The following is a 15930-nucleotide window of genomic DNA, read 5'->3' on the forward strand; positions in this document are numbered from 1 at the left end:
AAAGCATTTTGGTAAAAATGACTCATTGTAGTGGAAGCTGATATTTGTGGAGGCGGCGTTCAATCTGCTGAGTGATGCAAACTGTTCATCAGGGCTCCCAATCACTCACTGTTCCTCAAAACGTGACAGTCTCTCCTTTGCTCCGGAAGTACGCTTATTTGTGTGTGTTTGGAGGGGCCCTGCTCCTCCTGGTTCTAGTGAGCTTATGCCACCCGTGAGGAGCTGGGCCTCCCACAGGGCTCCCCAGGCCATGGTGGGCAGGGGAGGGAGCCTGGCACATACCTCGGCTGGTCTCCCCTGGCCCCGAGAACGCACTACGCGCACGTGTGTGTGTGTGTGTGATAGAGAGCTGCAGCCCAGGAGTTCCCCATGAGCGGGAGGCAAGCGTGCCCCACTCACCCCCTCCTCGTCCCCACCAGGGCCGCCAGCCCGGAGCCAAGGCCAGGTGTAACTCGCTGCTTTGTGCTCTCTTCCAGCAACCCACCGAGTACTTCGACATGGGCATCTTCCTGGCCTTCTTCGTCGTGGTCTCCTTGGTCTGCCTCATCCTGCTGGTCAAGATCAAGCTGAAGCAGCGCCGCAGCCAGGTACCGCCCTGGGGCCGCTGGAGCACCACTGGAGGCCAGGGTCCTGCGAGCTCACCGTGCTGCGATGGCCTGGGCCCAAAGATGGGGGAAAGCAAGGGCTGCGTGCATAGCAGCAGGCCCTCTGCGCCCCTCAGCAGGACCTGAGAGCTCGGGGGAAATGCTGGGTCTCGGGCCCCGCTCCCTGCTGAGTCCGGTTCTGTCTGTCAAGCTCTCTGGGTGATTGTTAATATAACTGTGACACTCAGCGGGCATGGCACCATGTGCTCGTAGGAAGGAAGGCTTTGGCAGGGAGGGGGCGTGGTGAGGGGCGGTGAGAGACAAGCAGGAATCCAGACTCAGATGCGAGGCAGGCGGCGCCTCGGGAGAGAGACGCTGGGTGGCGGTGGGCACCCTGCCGAGAGGACGCGCTCGGCCAGGTGCTCAGGACTCCCACACACATTGCCTCGGGGGCCAGCCTTGAGCTGGAGTGACCACTGGAGTGACCGCTCAAGTCCGGCCTGGCCTGCTAGAGACCCGTGCTCGCCTGGCCCAGCACAGTGAGCGCCACGGCCCCCGGGGCACGACGACCCGCCGTGAACGTGCCCCAGCCCCTAACAGCCAGCATTCTGCCCTGTAGAACTCCATGAATAGGCTGGCCGTGCAGGCCCTGGAGAAGATGGAAACCAGAAAGTTCAACTCCAAGAGCAAGGGGCGCCGGGACGGGAGCGGTGGGGCCCTGGACACACTCAGCAGCAGCTCCACGTCTGACTGTGCCATCTGCCTGGAGAGGTACACCGACGGCGAGGTAATGGCAGTGGCGTCGGGGGGGGGGGGGGGGGCGAGGCACGCCGCTCGGCACGCATGCCCGGCACGCATGCCCGGCCTGGAAGGACGGGGCCCCCACCTCCTTCTCCCGCGGCTTTGCAGCAGCTCAGAGTTCTCCAGAGGGTGGCCTCACCTGTTGTGACCTTAACCCCAGGGAGGGAGCGGCACGGCACAGACACCGTCTCCCAGGGACCCAGTTGAACACAGGGGATTTTCAGAAGTGGATCTGAGGCACATGGTGTCTTCAGAAAGCTCAGCAAACTGTCTCGTTGGTTTTTTAAGGTTTATTTATTTATTTGAGAGGTATAATTACAGACAGAGAGGGAGAGACAAAGAGAGAGGTCTTCTATCCGCTGGTTCACTCCCCAAATGGCCGCAACGGCCAGAGCTGGGCCGATCTGAAGTCCGGAGCCAGGAGCTTCTTCCCGGTTGGTCTTCTACACGGGTGCAGGGGCCCAAACACTTGGGCCATCTTCTGCTGCTTTCCCAGGCCACCAGCAGGGAGCTGGGTCTGAAAGAGGAGCAGTCAGGACTTGAACCAGCACCCATAAGGGATGCCGACATCACAGGCCAACCTGCTACACCACAGTGCAGGCCCTTCGTTGTATTTTTAAAAATGTTTTATATTTATTTGCAAGGCAGAGAGATGAGAGAGCTCTTCCATCTGCTGGTTTACTCCCCGAGATGCCTGCAACAGCCAGCGCTGGGCCAGGCTGAAGCCGGGAGCCAGGAGCTCCACGCTGCTTGCCGGTGCGGAGGGCAGGCACTCAGAACTTCATCTGAGTGCGTTAGCAGGAAGCTGGATCAGAAGCAGGACTCAATCCGAGGTCCTGGGCCACATCGCCTGCCCCTCACGCTGTGTTTTCATTCCAGTTTTCCACACACCTTTTGAAGCCCCCTCATACATTTCTGGTTTCAAGAAAAATGTCTGGTTTCAAGAAAATTCACACATAGGGCCCGGCGCTGTGGCATAGCAGGTAAAGCCACCCACCACCTGCAGTGCTGACATCCCATATGGGCGCCTGTTCAAATCCCGGCTGCTCCACTTCCAATCCAGCTCTCTGCTATGGCCTAGGGAAGCAGTGAAATATTCCCCAAGTGCTTGGGCCCCCGCACCTACGTGGGAGACCCGGAAGAAGCTCCTGGCTCCTGGCTTCGGATCAGCTCAGCTCTGGCCATTGCAGCCATCTGGAGAGTGAACCAACGGATGGAAGACTTCTTTTTCTCTCCCTCTGCCTCTGCCTTTGTAACTCTGCCTTTCAAATAAACAAATAAACCTCTTAAAAAAAAGAAAATTCACACATGTTGACCTTGTTTTAGAATTGTTCTGGAAACTCTGATGCTTACTTAGCTCAGCGTTTTTCCCTTAAACAAAAAAAGATACAAGGGATTTGACATCCCTTTTTTCTCTTGTAGCTCTTTATTTTGAAGTTTTCAAAGTTGCAAGAATAATGCCATGAAAGGCAGATGTCACTCATTGACCACAGGCCACGTTTGCTTGGTCTGTCTAGACAGATGCATACCCACAGATTCAGGGGCAGGGAGCCCACCACCTGAGACTTGCAGGCTTCGCCCCTTTGGTGGAAACACTCCCCCACTGTGTAGACTGGGGGGCAGTCTGAGTCTTTGCAGAACCCTTTTATTTTTTTTAATATATAGTCTTTATTTATTTATTTATTTATTTGACAGAGTTAGACAGTGAGAGAGACAGACAGAAAGGTCTTCCTTCTGTTGGTTCACCCCCCAAATGGCCACTATGGCCAGCACTGTGCCGATCTAAAGCCAGGATCCAAGTGCTTCCTCCTGGTCTCCCATGGGGTGCAGGGCCCAAGCACTTGGGCCATCCTCCACTGCCCTCCCAGGCCACAGCATAGAACTGGACTGGATGAGGAACAACCGGGACAGAACCCGGTGCCCATATGGGATGCCAGCACGGCAGGCAGAGAATTAACCTAGTGAGCCATGGCGCTGGCCCCCAGAACCCTTTTAGAACACCAGATTGCTGCCTGGACTCCGCACGCTGCCCCGGCACATTCTGGCATCGCGGTCCTGGGCAAGTGACTTCCTCCTCCGTGTCTCCTGCGCTCGCGCCACGGGCCTGCGACCTCCTGGCGCTCAGCAGGCTCGGTGGCGGGCGTAGGTCGGAACGTTGCCCTGTCGGCCCGGTCAGCAAATGAGAAGACAAAGCGCAGATGAGCACGTGGAGGGCTTCTCAGGCTCAGGAACCCCGGAGGCGGTCCTACTCAGAGGACCCCAGTCATGTTCCCTCCACCTAGGCCGTGCTGACGCACAGGGTCTGGCACCTGCCTTTCTGCTCGTGGCCATTTGCAGCACCTGGAGGCAGCCACCATCCCCAAGCCACATAATATCCTGGGGTGCACCCAGCCCTGGCTCTGCACCCCAGCCCTCTGTCTGCACCCCAGGCCTCTCATCCTCTCTAGCACAAGGCTTCGTCCTTTCCCATGTGCAGGCATGAGTGTGCGTGCCTCCCTCCAACTGCAGGAAAGGAGCCTGCTCCCCTGTGCTCCTGGGCTTGGAGCTGGCAGATGGGTGGTTTCCTCCTCCCGGGAACCCACGCGTGAGCCCTGCCTCAGTGAGGAGCCGAGGCGTAGGTGGAGGTGTGGAGGAGGGTGGGGCGAGGGTCCTTAGTCCACGCCAGGCTCTGCAGGAGGAAGCGCGGGGCTGAGGCAGAACCCCCCGCGCCGTGCCCTCCCTTCACGCTGCGTCTCCTCTCGCCCTCCGCAGGAGCTGCGGGTCATCCCCTGCACTCACCGGTTTCACAGGAAGTGTGTGGACCCGTGGCTGCTGCAGCACCATACCTGCCCACACTGTCGGCACAACATCATAGGTAACGGGCCCCGCCTCCGGCTCCGGGGAGGGGTTGGGTCAGAGGACACCGTCCCTTTAGGAGAGAGCCTGGTGTTAGGGAGCCTGGCGTTAAGAACCACTGGGGTGCAAGTTTGGGCTGCACGTGAACCAGTTGCCCCAAGGCCCCCCGTCTCCTGTGGCCCGAGAGTAAAGATGCCCCCACCCATGCCCAGGGCCACGCGGCGGGGGAGTGCGCAGTGCCAGGCTTGCCTCCCTCGCTGTGGGGCAGGGAGATGCCTTCCCCTTTGTACCCCCATTGGCCTCCGCATGCCCACGTGGTTCCTTGTCCAACACAGCAGTGGGGAGGTGGAGAGTGGGTCCTTGCAGGAGTGGCGCAAGTCCACGCCGCCCCCCAGCACAGCTTAGAAGTGGGCAGGCTCATGAGAATGGGCACCTTGGCCTGTGACCCAGGCCACTGCCCCGGGCGCTGTCCTCTTCCCTCTCCCGAGCACCCAACACCGGCCTGCTCAGCTCTGCTTTTCTCCCCTTCTCCCCAGAGCAAAAGGGAAACCCGAGCGCTGTGTGCGTGGAGCCAAGCAGCCTCGCCCGGGGTCGGCAGCAGAGGGTCACCTTGCCGGTGCACTATCCCGGCCGTGTGCACAGGACCAACGCCATCCCAGCCTACCCCACCAGGACGAGCATGGACTCCCACGGGAACCCCGTCACGCTGCTGACCGTGGACCGGCACGGGGAACAGAGCCTCTACCCTCCGCAGACCCCCGCCTACATCCGCGGCTACCCACCCCTCCACCTGGACCACAGCCTGGCCGCCCACCGCTGCGGCCTGGAGCACCGGGCCTACTCGCCAGCCCACCCCTTCCGCAGGCCCAAGTTCAGCGGCCGCAGCTTCTCCAAGGCAGCTTGCTTCTCCCAGTACGAGACCATATACCAGCACTACTACTTCCAGGGCCTCAGCTACCCAGAGCAGGAGGGTCAGCCCCCCGCCGGCCTCCCTCCCCGGGGCCCAGCCCGTGCCTTTGTGCCCGGTGGCGGCAGCGGTGGCGGCGGCAGCGGTGGCAGCTTGCTCTTCCCCACCGTGGTGCACATGGCCCCGCCCTCCCACCTGGAGAGCGGCAGCGCGTCCAGCTTCAGCTGCTACCACGGCCACCGCTCGGTGTGCAGTGGCTACCTGGCCGACTGCCCGGGCAGCGACAGCAGCAGCAGCAGCAGCAGCTCCGGCCAGTGCCACTGCTCGTCCAGTGACTCGGTGGTGGACTGCACGGAGGTCAGCAACCAGGGCGTGTATGGGAGCTGCTCCACCTTCCGCAGCTCCCTCAGCAGTGACTACGACCCCTTCATCTACCGCAGCCGGAGCCCCTGCTGCACCAGCGACGCGGGGGCGTCCGGCGGCTCGGGCCGGGGGCCTGCCCTGCGCCTCGAGGGCTCCCCGCCGCCGCTGCCGCCCGAGGAGCCGCCGGGGGCAGCGCATCATGGTGCTGGGCGGGCTGAGCCCTGGCCGGGCCCCACCTCGCCCGCGGGGGACCAGCTGTCCATGTACAGCCTGGACCTGAACTACAGCAGTAGCTCCTCCCTGGAGCACAGGGGGCCCAACAGCTCTACCTCAGACGTGGGGCTCGAGGCTTCTCCTGGGGCCGCCCCGGACCTCAGGAGGACCTGGAAGGGAGGCCGGGAGGGGCCGCCATGTGCCTGCTGCTGCGAGCCCCAGCCCCCGGCGCGGGGGTCGCCCCTCCAGGAGGGCTGCAGCCCCGCGGGTGGGGAGCCGCAGCCGGGAAGCTCCTTGTATGGCCTTCGCCCCAACCGTTTGCCCAGGACAGATGGGGGGAAGTGTGAGGGCCTGCCCTGCTGCTTCTATGAAGAGAAGCAGGTGGCCCACGGTGGCAGAGCGGGCATCGGCTGCTACACCGAGGACTACGCGGTGAGCGTGCAGTACGCGCTCGGGGAGGAGCTCCTGCCCGGCTGCTCCCCCGGCGCCCGGGACCTCGGCCAGCGCATCCCCATCATCGCCGAGGATGTGGACTCTGACTTGGGCCTGCCCCCAGACCACCAAGGGACCCAGAGCCTCAGCCCCTGGGGGCGGCCGCCGGCCCCAGACGTCCCGTGGCCCCATGGCGGTCTGGAAGCAACCCGGGAAGAGGAGTGGGCCCCGTGCTGTCAGGCCGGAGTGCCGCTGCCGCCCGGCTGCCGTGCGGAGGAGGCGGGTGCCGCCTCTGCCAGCTTCCCCCGTGCCCCCCAGGACACTCAGGAGTCGAATGCCATGGCCACTGAGGCTGCAGGTGAGAGCAGGAGACGGCGTGGGCCAGAGCAGGCGTCCCCGTGCGGGCTTTGCAGATGACTTCCTGTGTGCCCTTGGCTCTGATCACCATGCGTACCCGAGGACGTCCAAGTGTCACTCCCCAGCCCGGCCCTGCCCGCTAAGTTGCAGACCCGTCACACCGTCTGCTCCCATGACCTTGTGATCACACCCCCTAGATGCCCCCGAGGATCCCAGCCTGTTACGTCCACTGTCGCCGGCCCCACGGTGCAGCCCCATTTCCTCCCACGGGTCTGTCCCACTTGGAAGCTGGAATGGCCCTCTTTTTTTTTTTTTTTTTTAAACATAAATCCATGTCCTTCCACTTTCCTTCAGTAACTTGCCATTACCCTTAGAACCTTCTAAATGTGGCTGACCGCCTGGCCTGGTGCTGTGTGTCTCGGCTCCTGTGCACCCACACAAGCCACTCTTGTTCCCCTGGACCCCCTACTTTTTTTTTTTTTTTTTTAAGATTTGTTTATTTATTTGAAAGCCGCTGGCAGAGAGAAGTCTTCCCTCCGATGGTTCACTCCCTAGATGGCCGCAATGGCTGGAGCTGCGCCGATTCAAAGCCAGGAGCCAGAAGCTTCTTCTGGGTCTCCCATGCTGGCACAGGGGCCCAAGCACTTGGGCCATCTTCCACTGCTTTCCCAGGCCACAGCAGAGAGCTGGATCAGAAGTGGAGCAGCTGGGACTTGAACCTGCGCCCATATGGGATGCCAGCACTGCAGGCGGTAGCTTTACCTGCTACACCACAGTGCCACGCCTCCCCCCACCCCCTGCACCCTGTCCCTCTTGCTTGCTGCTCTTGCCCCCACAGCCTCGGTCCTGGCCCTGTGTCACCTGCGAAGTCATCCCAATCCCAAGTCCCTTTGCATCGGGGTCTATAAGTTCTGCTACGGCGTCCTTGCTGGAGCTGGACACACACGGGGCTCCCAGTTCCTATCTCTTCGCTATGTTGCATTCGGTCTGAGCTGAGAGCTGCCCCCCGCTGGGAATGGGGCACCCAGCCCCTCACCTGGTCCCAGTGCACCGTGCACCAAGCCCGCGGTGCTGACTCCCTCCCCTGATGATTGTTCTCTCTCTCTCTCTCTCTTTTCCAGGACCAGGACCTGGCCCAGCAGAACACAGCAGCCCGGGAACCTGAGCCCAGAAGGAACTCTTATCTGGAAATGGGGAACTGGACGGAGACTCCATACTCTAACTTCCTTCAAAAAAAAACAAAACAACAAAAAAAATTTTTTTAGCTTTGACAAACACACAAAAGTGGTAATAAAGAGAGCCCTCCTCAACCCAAAATGTGAGCCACCTGTGGCAAAAAAAACCACCCCCCCCACCCCACCCCTGTAACGAACCAACAGCCCCGACTCTAGTCCTTTGCCTCTTTTGATAACATGTCACCCTTCAGTTTTGTAAAGTGTGTGTGCTTGGGGTTCCGAGGTGTGTGGGATTGAGTTATCTGCTTTTTCTTTTAAAGATATTATATGTAAATGTAAAAAGTTATTTAAATATATATTTTAAAGAACCCTAATCGCCAACTTTTGCTGAAAAAGAGAAAAAAAAAGTCACTGCTGCATTAAATGAACCAGATCATGTGTCGATACTGTTGTCTCCCCAGAGGGAGCTCAGGCCTTCGAAAAGCTCAGGGCAACACCTGCCTTAGGAACTGAACCAGAAACTTGAAGTAAAGCGAGGTGATATGGGTACAAACTCTGGGGAACCGTGCAAAGCTGCCTCTTTGCTGTTTCTCTGGCAAAATCCCAGTGTCCGAACTGTGGGGACCTCTGGGAAGGCACCCCTCTCCGGCCCTCCCCCTCTGCAGGTTATGGAAACCAACGAGCCAGGAAGAGGCCGGAGCCCAAGGTGGGGGCTGCCCGGGAGCCTGTCTGTCCCTTGGTCCCTGTCACAGTAAGGGCAGTGTTTCTGGGTGGGTGGGTGGGTACTCTATCTGAACTCTGACCCCTGGGGCAGGGGAGAGGAGGCTGCACCCCTTCTCAGCCCTTTATAAAAATAGTCTGGGCTTCCGGCCCCTGACTGCAGAAGTGCTTGGACAGGGTGCATGGGGCACACGCCCAGGAGGAATGTAGTTTCGTGGCCTTGGTGTCCGATGGGGCTGGGTGGGAGGCATGTCCACCCCACCAGCCCGGCACCACGGGCGGGAGGACGCGTGTGGGTCCGTGTGGGGCAGCTACGCCCTGGCCCCGGGCTCGTGGGGTCTGCACTGAGCTCTGACCGATCCCTTTTCCCGCCGTTAGGCCCTCGGCCTCCGGGCTGAAGGTGCTCTTGCGAACGTCTACTATCGCGTCTCCCGAATGCACTATTATGTACTGATTCTCCATGAGACCCAAGGGGAGGTCTGTATATCTTCCCAGCTTTTTGTGTGTTGTTAAGGGGGGGAGGGGGAGTTTAAGAACCCAAACCGTGTTTTTGTTTCTAAGATGTTTTCATTTTGAAAAGGGAGAATCTATTTAAAGCTATCTCAGATCAGGGATCATCATCTTTTTTGTCCAATGTATTCCTTGTTCTTAAAAAAAATTTTTTTTTTAGAGGAAACTAATCACATTAGGCCTTGTGTTCACTAACCCTTCATTCATTGAGCAAGGGTTTCCCGCCATCTGGGGAGCCTGGCCTGCGAGGAACCCAGGGACCCCCCCCTGGGTGGCCAGACTGACCCCCCGTACCCCGGCAGGCGCACGGGAAGGAGTCAGCCCAGGGTTCAGACCAGAAGGTTTTTAGTAAGAATCTCGCTGTATCAGAAGAATTTTCCTGAAAACTTCAGCCTAGGATGAAAAAAAAAATTTTTTTAACTTATTTCCAGTCATGCTTTGGCACAAAGGAATTCCAGGATCGAATGATGGAGCCATTTGCCATTTAGGACCTGTTTGGGGGGGGGGGGTTCTGCCGCCCCTGGGTGCAGCCCCTGCAGGCTGGGCCCTGCGCACCTGTTGGCGAGGGTGTGGGAAGCGCCCAAGCTGCTGACATGCGATCCGGGCCGCCTTTATTCCTGGGGCCAGGAGGAGCAGCTGCCCAGGGCGACAGCTTGCATTGCGGATTTTAGGGAAGCAGGGGTACTTTCAACGGGAACTGCAAAACGCAGCTTCTCATTGTTGAGATTTTTGTTTGTTTGTGGTTTTGCTTTTTTGTTGTTGATGCCTTTGAGTCGGGATCATCTGGCTTCCTTTAGCCTGGGCTGGAAGGCCACTCCTCAGTAGCCTTAAGCAGTAAATGGATGTGGCTCCCACTGGACTTAGTAAAACAAATGCATCCGATTTCAAAGAAGCACATTGAATACTTAGAATTTACAGGTGGCAGAAACAAGAATGAAAACACAGAACTTTAGATATCAACCATCGCCTTTTACACTTGTGCCAGCGAAGCAGACAGGGAGGGTCCCAGAATAAAATCGCCCAACTCTCCGACTGTGTCACCATGGGAATCGAAAGAAAAGTCGTCTTTGAAGCCATCAGACTCCAATAATGATGTGCGCTGGACTCGGAGTGGCTCCACGGCCGTGGAACCTGGGACATTTCCCACCGAGAACCACCCCATGCCCCCAAGTCAGGGTGTCCCTGTGGCCCACCCCCAGTCTTAGTGTAAACGGAAGAGGTCTAGAACCAGCTGAAAATGGAAACTTGGGTTTTCCAACCCGCAAGGTACCTCCGTGTGGATGGAGCCCGGGGGTGGCTTTCCGCCCCTCAGCCCCTCCCCTCTCCTCCAGCTCCATCTGCTGCCTCTGCTCAGTGCCCCCCTCCACAACCCCTTCCTGCCTCTGGTCTCTCAAGTTCGTGCAGGACTAATGCTTTTAAAATGAGATCTAAAGAATAATTACTAGTCCAGAGTACTGTTTTGTAAACAGAACTGCCTTTTTCTACTCTTTATATAAACTCTTTCTATTGTGTTGGTCTAACAAGGCACTATTTTTTAATGTTTTCTTAAAATTTTTTTTCTCCCATAGCACTTAAAAGATATTTTGTAAAGACTTTGCTGTAAAGATTTTGTAATAAAATGGTCTAAGGGCTCTTTTTTCCAACATTACCATTTAAAAAAAAAGTTTTAAAAGCTAGAAAACAACTTATGTATATTCTGTATATGTATAGCAGCACATTTCATTTATGGAAATATGTTCTCAGAATATTTATTTACTAATATATTTATCTTAAGCCATGTCTTATGTTGAGAGTGTGACATTGTTGGAATAATCATTGAAAATGACTAACACAAAACCCTGTAAATACATGATAATTGCACACAGATTTTACATATTTGCAGACCAAAAATGATTTAAAACAAGTTGTAGTCTTCTATGGTTTTGTAACAAATTGTACAAATGACTGTAAAAAATATATATACGATTTTATCAACGATGTGTTCTGGGCTGTCATTAGTGTAAGGGTATCTAGACTCAACGGAGAGGTTCACTTGGGCCAGTGCTTCTGCTTGCCCTTCTCTCCTGTTAACATCAAGTTCATGGTATGGGGATTCCGGTGGTGGCACGGGAGAGCACCCCCTAGAGGCCCCGGGAGGTGGGATAGGCTTGCTGTTCGGCCCTGGGTGGAGGGAGCTAGGGCCAATGGCAGTCAGTGACCAAGGACCTCATAGTCCACTGTTTGAAAACAGGGAACACAGCATGGATGTACGCCATGGTTTCACCTGCCCCTTCCCTTGTAGGGAAAAATAACCTCTAGGGACCTGCATGGCGATGCAACAGGGTAAGCCTCTGCTCACGATGTCGGAGCACTCGTTTGAGTCCCAGCTGCTCCACTTCCTATCCAGCTTCCTGCTAATGTGTCCTGGAAGGCAACAGACAATGGCTCAAGTAGTTGGGTCCCTGCCACCCACCTAGGAGATCTGGATTGAGTTCCTGGCTCCTGGCTTCCACCTGGGCCCAGCCCTGGGATGTTGCTGCCATTTGGGAAATGAACCAGCAGATGGCACATTCTCTCTCTCTCCCCCTCTCCCCCTCTCCCCCTCTCCCTCTCTCCCTCTCTCCCTCTCTCCCTGTCTCTCTCTCTCTGTTGCTCTGCCTTTCAAATAAATAAATACATCTTTCAAAACAAAACTCCAAGCCCACAGCCCTCAAGATCACCTGATCATCAGTGGGTGGGGCCCTTTGTCTTGAGTGGGAGCCAAGTCTCATTTGCAAAGCACTCCAATTGCACGGACGGGGAAAGGCAGGGTTTATTTTTCAGACAACTCCCAGAGAACACCCTAATCCCAGGAGTGCCTATTTTTTGCACTTTAACTTGGGCCACTTCTTGGGCGCAGGCTCCTCGTGGACACCCAGCCACTTCCTGCCCAGCAACAGGTCCTCTTGCGCACCTTCGGGGCCAGCGCCTTGGCCGTGCAGGGCCTCCCAAAGCTTCTGCTTAATGGTCTTGCCCAGCTCCAGGCTGTACCTCTTGGGGGTTCCCGAAGGATTCCACAGCAGGGGTTCCACCACAGCGTGGTACAGAGCCCGGTAGCCCTCGGCGGGGAGGCCGTGGATGGTCAGCGTGTCCTCCGACGGCGGCAGCCTCCTCTGGGTTTCTGGAAGCAGCGCCCAGCCCTTCCAGGCTGCTGTCCTGCTGTCCCGAGGTAGCACTTGGGTGGCGGCCACATGCTCGGCATATCTGTCCAGGAGATCTTGGCGGACTGCTGCCTTTTTCTGCTTTGAACTTTCTTTACTCTGGCCAGGAAGAAAGCAGAGAAGTCAAAGCTAAAACTGGAGCAGGGACTCAGAATAATCATCTGGGATCCGTGTCCCAGAGTCTTGGTTACAGCAACTACTAACATTTGTCTAGTGTGTTCCAGTCTCCTGGCTCCCTGTATATATGCCGTAGCCCTGTAAGGTCAGCGGGAGGCGGCCTTAAAAAGCAAGGCAGTTGGGGTTGGGCTTGCCCAAGAACTCACAGTTAGAAGGTTAATGACCACAGCTGTCGTCTGTTGACTGCCACGCAGGATCCTAATTATTTACTCCATGCCAAGCTGTGTTCAAAAGCCTGCTGCACGTATTAACTCATTTAATCTGCATGAAGCCCTACAAAGGAAGGGCCATAATCCCCTCGTTTACATCATAAAACCAAGGACAAAGAGATGAAACTCAAGGTTGACCTCAATTAGAGTCAAAGTTGGGATGGGGACCCTGCCAGCCTCACTCCAGGGCACACCCTGAGCTCCGCTGCCCACCACGAGGTGGGGAGCCGGGATTCGGGTCAGACCTCTGGCTGCCGAGGTCTCCACGTTCAAGGCCACCGTCGGGTCTCTGAGGCAGATGCACGCATGAGCACACACTTCCCGCACCCCAGCTGCCTTTCTCACCCCCACTCTCCCTTCACCGTCAAGCTCCTGTGGTCTGTGTTTCTGAAAGCCGCTTCATCTTCTGTAGAGGTAGGCAGAATATAAACAGCAAGTAGCACAACCCCAAATGTGGTGTGCGCCCTGCTCTGTTGTGGGGCGCCCCTACACTCCCAGCCCATCTTTAGCCTTTGGGAGACCGTGCCTAAAGGTCAAGTGTACCTGACCTTGACCTTTTGCCTCTCCCTGCCCATCACATTTCCTCCACCACTGGCCAACGTCTACCTCTCCAATGCCTCCTGCAGGCCTCCTGCACCCTGGTGAACTTGGCAGCTGCTCTGCGGGCTGCTTGCTTCTGGAACGGATGGAGTTTCTTATCCTGACCCGCGGGGTGACTTTCGTCACCGAATTGTCCTTGGGCTTTAATCTCTTCCTGGGTTTTGCTTCTCCAAGCTTGCATGGTACTGGGAAGCGTTTATCTTCCAGTTGCCGCCTGAGCACCAGCTTAACCAAAGAGAACGAACTGACAATTAGCGGGTCCTGGACAACTTCCCAGCAGGAGGCAGTACCTGGGGCTGGAGCGTCGATGTTCTGATTCGCCCAGTTGCTGGTGAGAGCTGGCGAGTCCACGTAGCAGTCCTGGAACCTCGTGTTCAGTAAGATACACTGGCGGAGCCCATAGGTGAGGAGGCTGGGGTCTCGTCTCACGTAGATTGGATGCTAGAATTATAAGGGGGAAGAAATGACCAGTTCTCCGAGACCAGGTCGGCTTTGAAGGCAAAATATCAGTATCTTATGAACCATTCCTTCCACTCTGCTGTTAGACATCTTGCTATATGTCCTCTCTCCTGCTCACCAAAGCCTATCGCTAGCAGGGAAGAGATCATAACTGCACAAGGTCAAAGTACCATTCAGGCTCTCAAAGGACATAGCCTGCTGGGTCCAGCAGTCTGGGGTCAGGGAGGGTTCACAAGGAATGAAAGGCAACTCCCATCTGCTGGAGAGACCAGGGAATCTGTGGCAGAAAATGGAGGCAGGGCCATTCAAGACCTCTCTATGAGGGGTGAGTGTTGGGCACAGTCAATGCTACTTGGGACGCCTGCATCCCACATCAGAGTGCCTGGGTTCAAGTCCCAGCACAGCTCCTGACTCCAACTTCCTGCCGGTGTGCACCCTGGGAGACAGCAGGTGACAGCTCAAATCTTTGGGTTCCTGCCACCCACATGGGAGACCTGGACGGGGTTCCCAGCTCCAAGCTTCAGCTTGGTGCAGTCCCAGCCATTGCAAACATCTGGGGAGTGAACCAGAGGACAGCAGCTCTGTTTGTCTCTCCCTCTTTCTCCCTCTCTGCCTTTCAAATAAATTTAAAAATAAAATTTTTGCAGACAGCTCCTGTAGCTACTCCTCAACCATGCTGCAACACAGAAAAGTCCTGCCACACCCCAACGACACTTTTTAACCACACTGTGGTGAGCCCAGAGAAGCTGCTCATATACAGCAGGGAACTGGGATCCATAAAGGCAACACACAACGTAAATGATGCTTGGGACCACCCAAGAACCAGAGAACAATTTGAATAGTTAAGAATCGCATACTCAGAGTGACCTGTCTGTCTATATAAAACGAAGTCATAGGGGCTGGCACTGTGGCACAGCAGGTTAGCCTGCAGTGTATCAGCACTGGTCTGCGTCCTGGCTGCTCCACTTCCAATCCAGCTTCCTGCTAATGCGCCTGGGAGAGCGGCTGCAGATGGCCTAAGTGCTTGGGCCCCTGCACCCATGTGGGAGGCCCGGATGGAGTTCCAGGCTCCTGGCTTCAGCCTGGCCCAGCCCTCAATAGGCCATCTGGAGAATGAACCAGCAGATGAAAGATTCTTTCTCTCTCTCTCTCCATTCTCTCTCTCTCTCTCTCTCTCTCTCTCTCTCCCTCTCTCTCTCTCTCCCTCTGTCTCTAACTCTGCCTTTCAAATAAATCTTTAAAAATTAATTAAAAAATAAAATCACCTTACCATATTTCAGTTGCCTTAAATTTTATTTTTGCTAGCTTAGTAGGGGGAAGAAATATGTATTTTCTTTTTCCTTTCTCTTTTGCTTTGCTAGAATATTTCTAGTCACCTTTCTCTGCCGCAGTCATGTGTGGGCAAATCGCAGTTTGTTTAGATTTTGGCTCAGTGCAGGCAGTTTTGAGCCATTATCTCTAGTATTTGTGATGTCACTCTGGTTTGTGATGTGGGTGTGGGTAAGTGTTACATCAGCGGATTTTATAGTGAAATTGTGATGGGAGAGAATTTATTTTGTTGGACTCCTAGCCTCGGGACCTCCTGAAGTTCTCATTTCCCCCAGAAGGGCTTGAGTGGTGAACTTTGAGGATCCTAACATGCTTAAGAAACACGCTTTGCATGAAAGGCGGTGAAAGGGGCTTGCGCCCTGGCATAGCGGGTAGAGCCGCCACTTGCAGTGCCGGCATCCCATATGGGTGCCGGTTCGAGTCCTGGCAGCCCCTCTTCTTATCCAGCTCTCTGCTATGGCCTGGGAAAGCAGTGGAAAATGGCCCAAGTGCTTGGGCCCCTGCACCTGTGTGGGAGACCCGGAAGAAGCTCCTGGCTCCTGGCTTCGGATTGTCTCAGCTCTGGCCATTGCGGCCAACTGGGAAGTGAACCAGCAGATGGAAGGCCTCTCTGTCTCTCTCTCTGTGTAACTCTGACTTTCAAATAAATAAATAAATCTTAAAAAAAAAAAAAAGGCAGTGAAATATACAGAGCAGAGCCCGGCGCTGTGGCGTGGCAGGTTAACCCTCTGCCTGCAACACTGCATCCCATATGAACAGAGCTTCAAGACCCTCCGCTCCACTTCTGATCCAGCTCCCTGCTAGCTTGCCTGGGAAAGCAGTGGTAGTACTTGAGTCCCTGCACCCATGTGAGAGACCCGGATGGAGTTCTGCCTCCTGGTTTTGGCCTGACCCAGCCCTGGCCGTTGTGGCCATTTGGGGAGTGAATCAGTGGATGAAAGACCTCTCTCTCTCTCTCTCTCTCTCTCTCTCTCTCTCTGTCTCTCTCTCTCTCTCTCTTTCTGTAACTCTGCCTTTCAAATAAATCTTTAAGAACAAGACACAAATCAGGCGTATACAGACCAGACCCGGATCCGGGTA

The 15930-nt window shown here is 55.9% G+C and overlaps 2 protein-coding genes across 2 annotated transcripts in view; one reads left to right on the forward strand and one right to left on the reverse strand.

Annotated features, from left to right (window-relative positions):
- Positions 1 to 10874, forward strand: part of ZNRF3 (zinc and ring finger 3) — a 171205-nt gene extending 160331 nt beyond the window's left edge. Inside the window, exons 5-9 of the mRNA XM_051826646.2 lie at positions 477 to 587; positions 1204 to 1371; positions 4137 to 4239; positions 4757 to 6493; positions 7614 to 10874. Of these exons, the coding sequence (XP_051682606.2) occupies positions 477 to 587; positions 1204 to 1371; positions 4137 to 4239; positions 4757 to 6493; positions 7614 to 7657 (2163 nt within the window). The 3' untranslated portion in view covers positions 7658 to 10874. The remainder of the gene's footprint in view (positions 1 to 476; positions 588 to 1203; positions 1372 to 4136; positions 4240 to 4756; positions 6494 to 7613) is intronic.
- A 624-nt stretch (positions 10875 to 11498) lies between these two features.
- C21H22orf31 (chromosome 21 C22orf31 homolog) lies at positions 11499 to 15455 on the reverse strand. Its single transcript, XM_051826652.2, has 3 exons — positions 14792 to 15455; positions 13069 to 13503; positions 11499 to 12175 (listed from the first exon to the last, which is right to left on the reverse strand). The coding sequence occupies exons 1-3, from the start codon at positions 14792 to 14794 to the stop codon at positions 11735 to 11737; spliced, it is 879 nt and encodes a 292-aa protein (XP_051682612.1). The 5' UTR covers positions 14795 to 15455; the 3' UTR covers positions 11499 to 11734.
- Between the last annotated feature and the right edge of the window lie 475 nt (positions 15456 to 15930).

The sequence above is a fragment of the Oryctolagus cuniculus genome, chromosome 21, assembly GCF_964237555.1.
Source record: "Oryctolagus cuniculus chromosome 21, mOryCun1.1, whole genome shotgun sequence".
NCBI lineage: Eukaryota > Metazoa > Chordata > Mammalia > Lagomorpha > Leporidae > Oryctolagus > Oryctolagus cuniculus.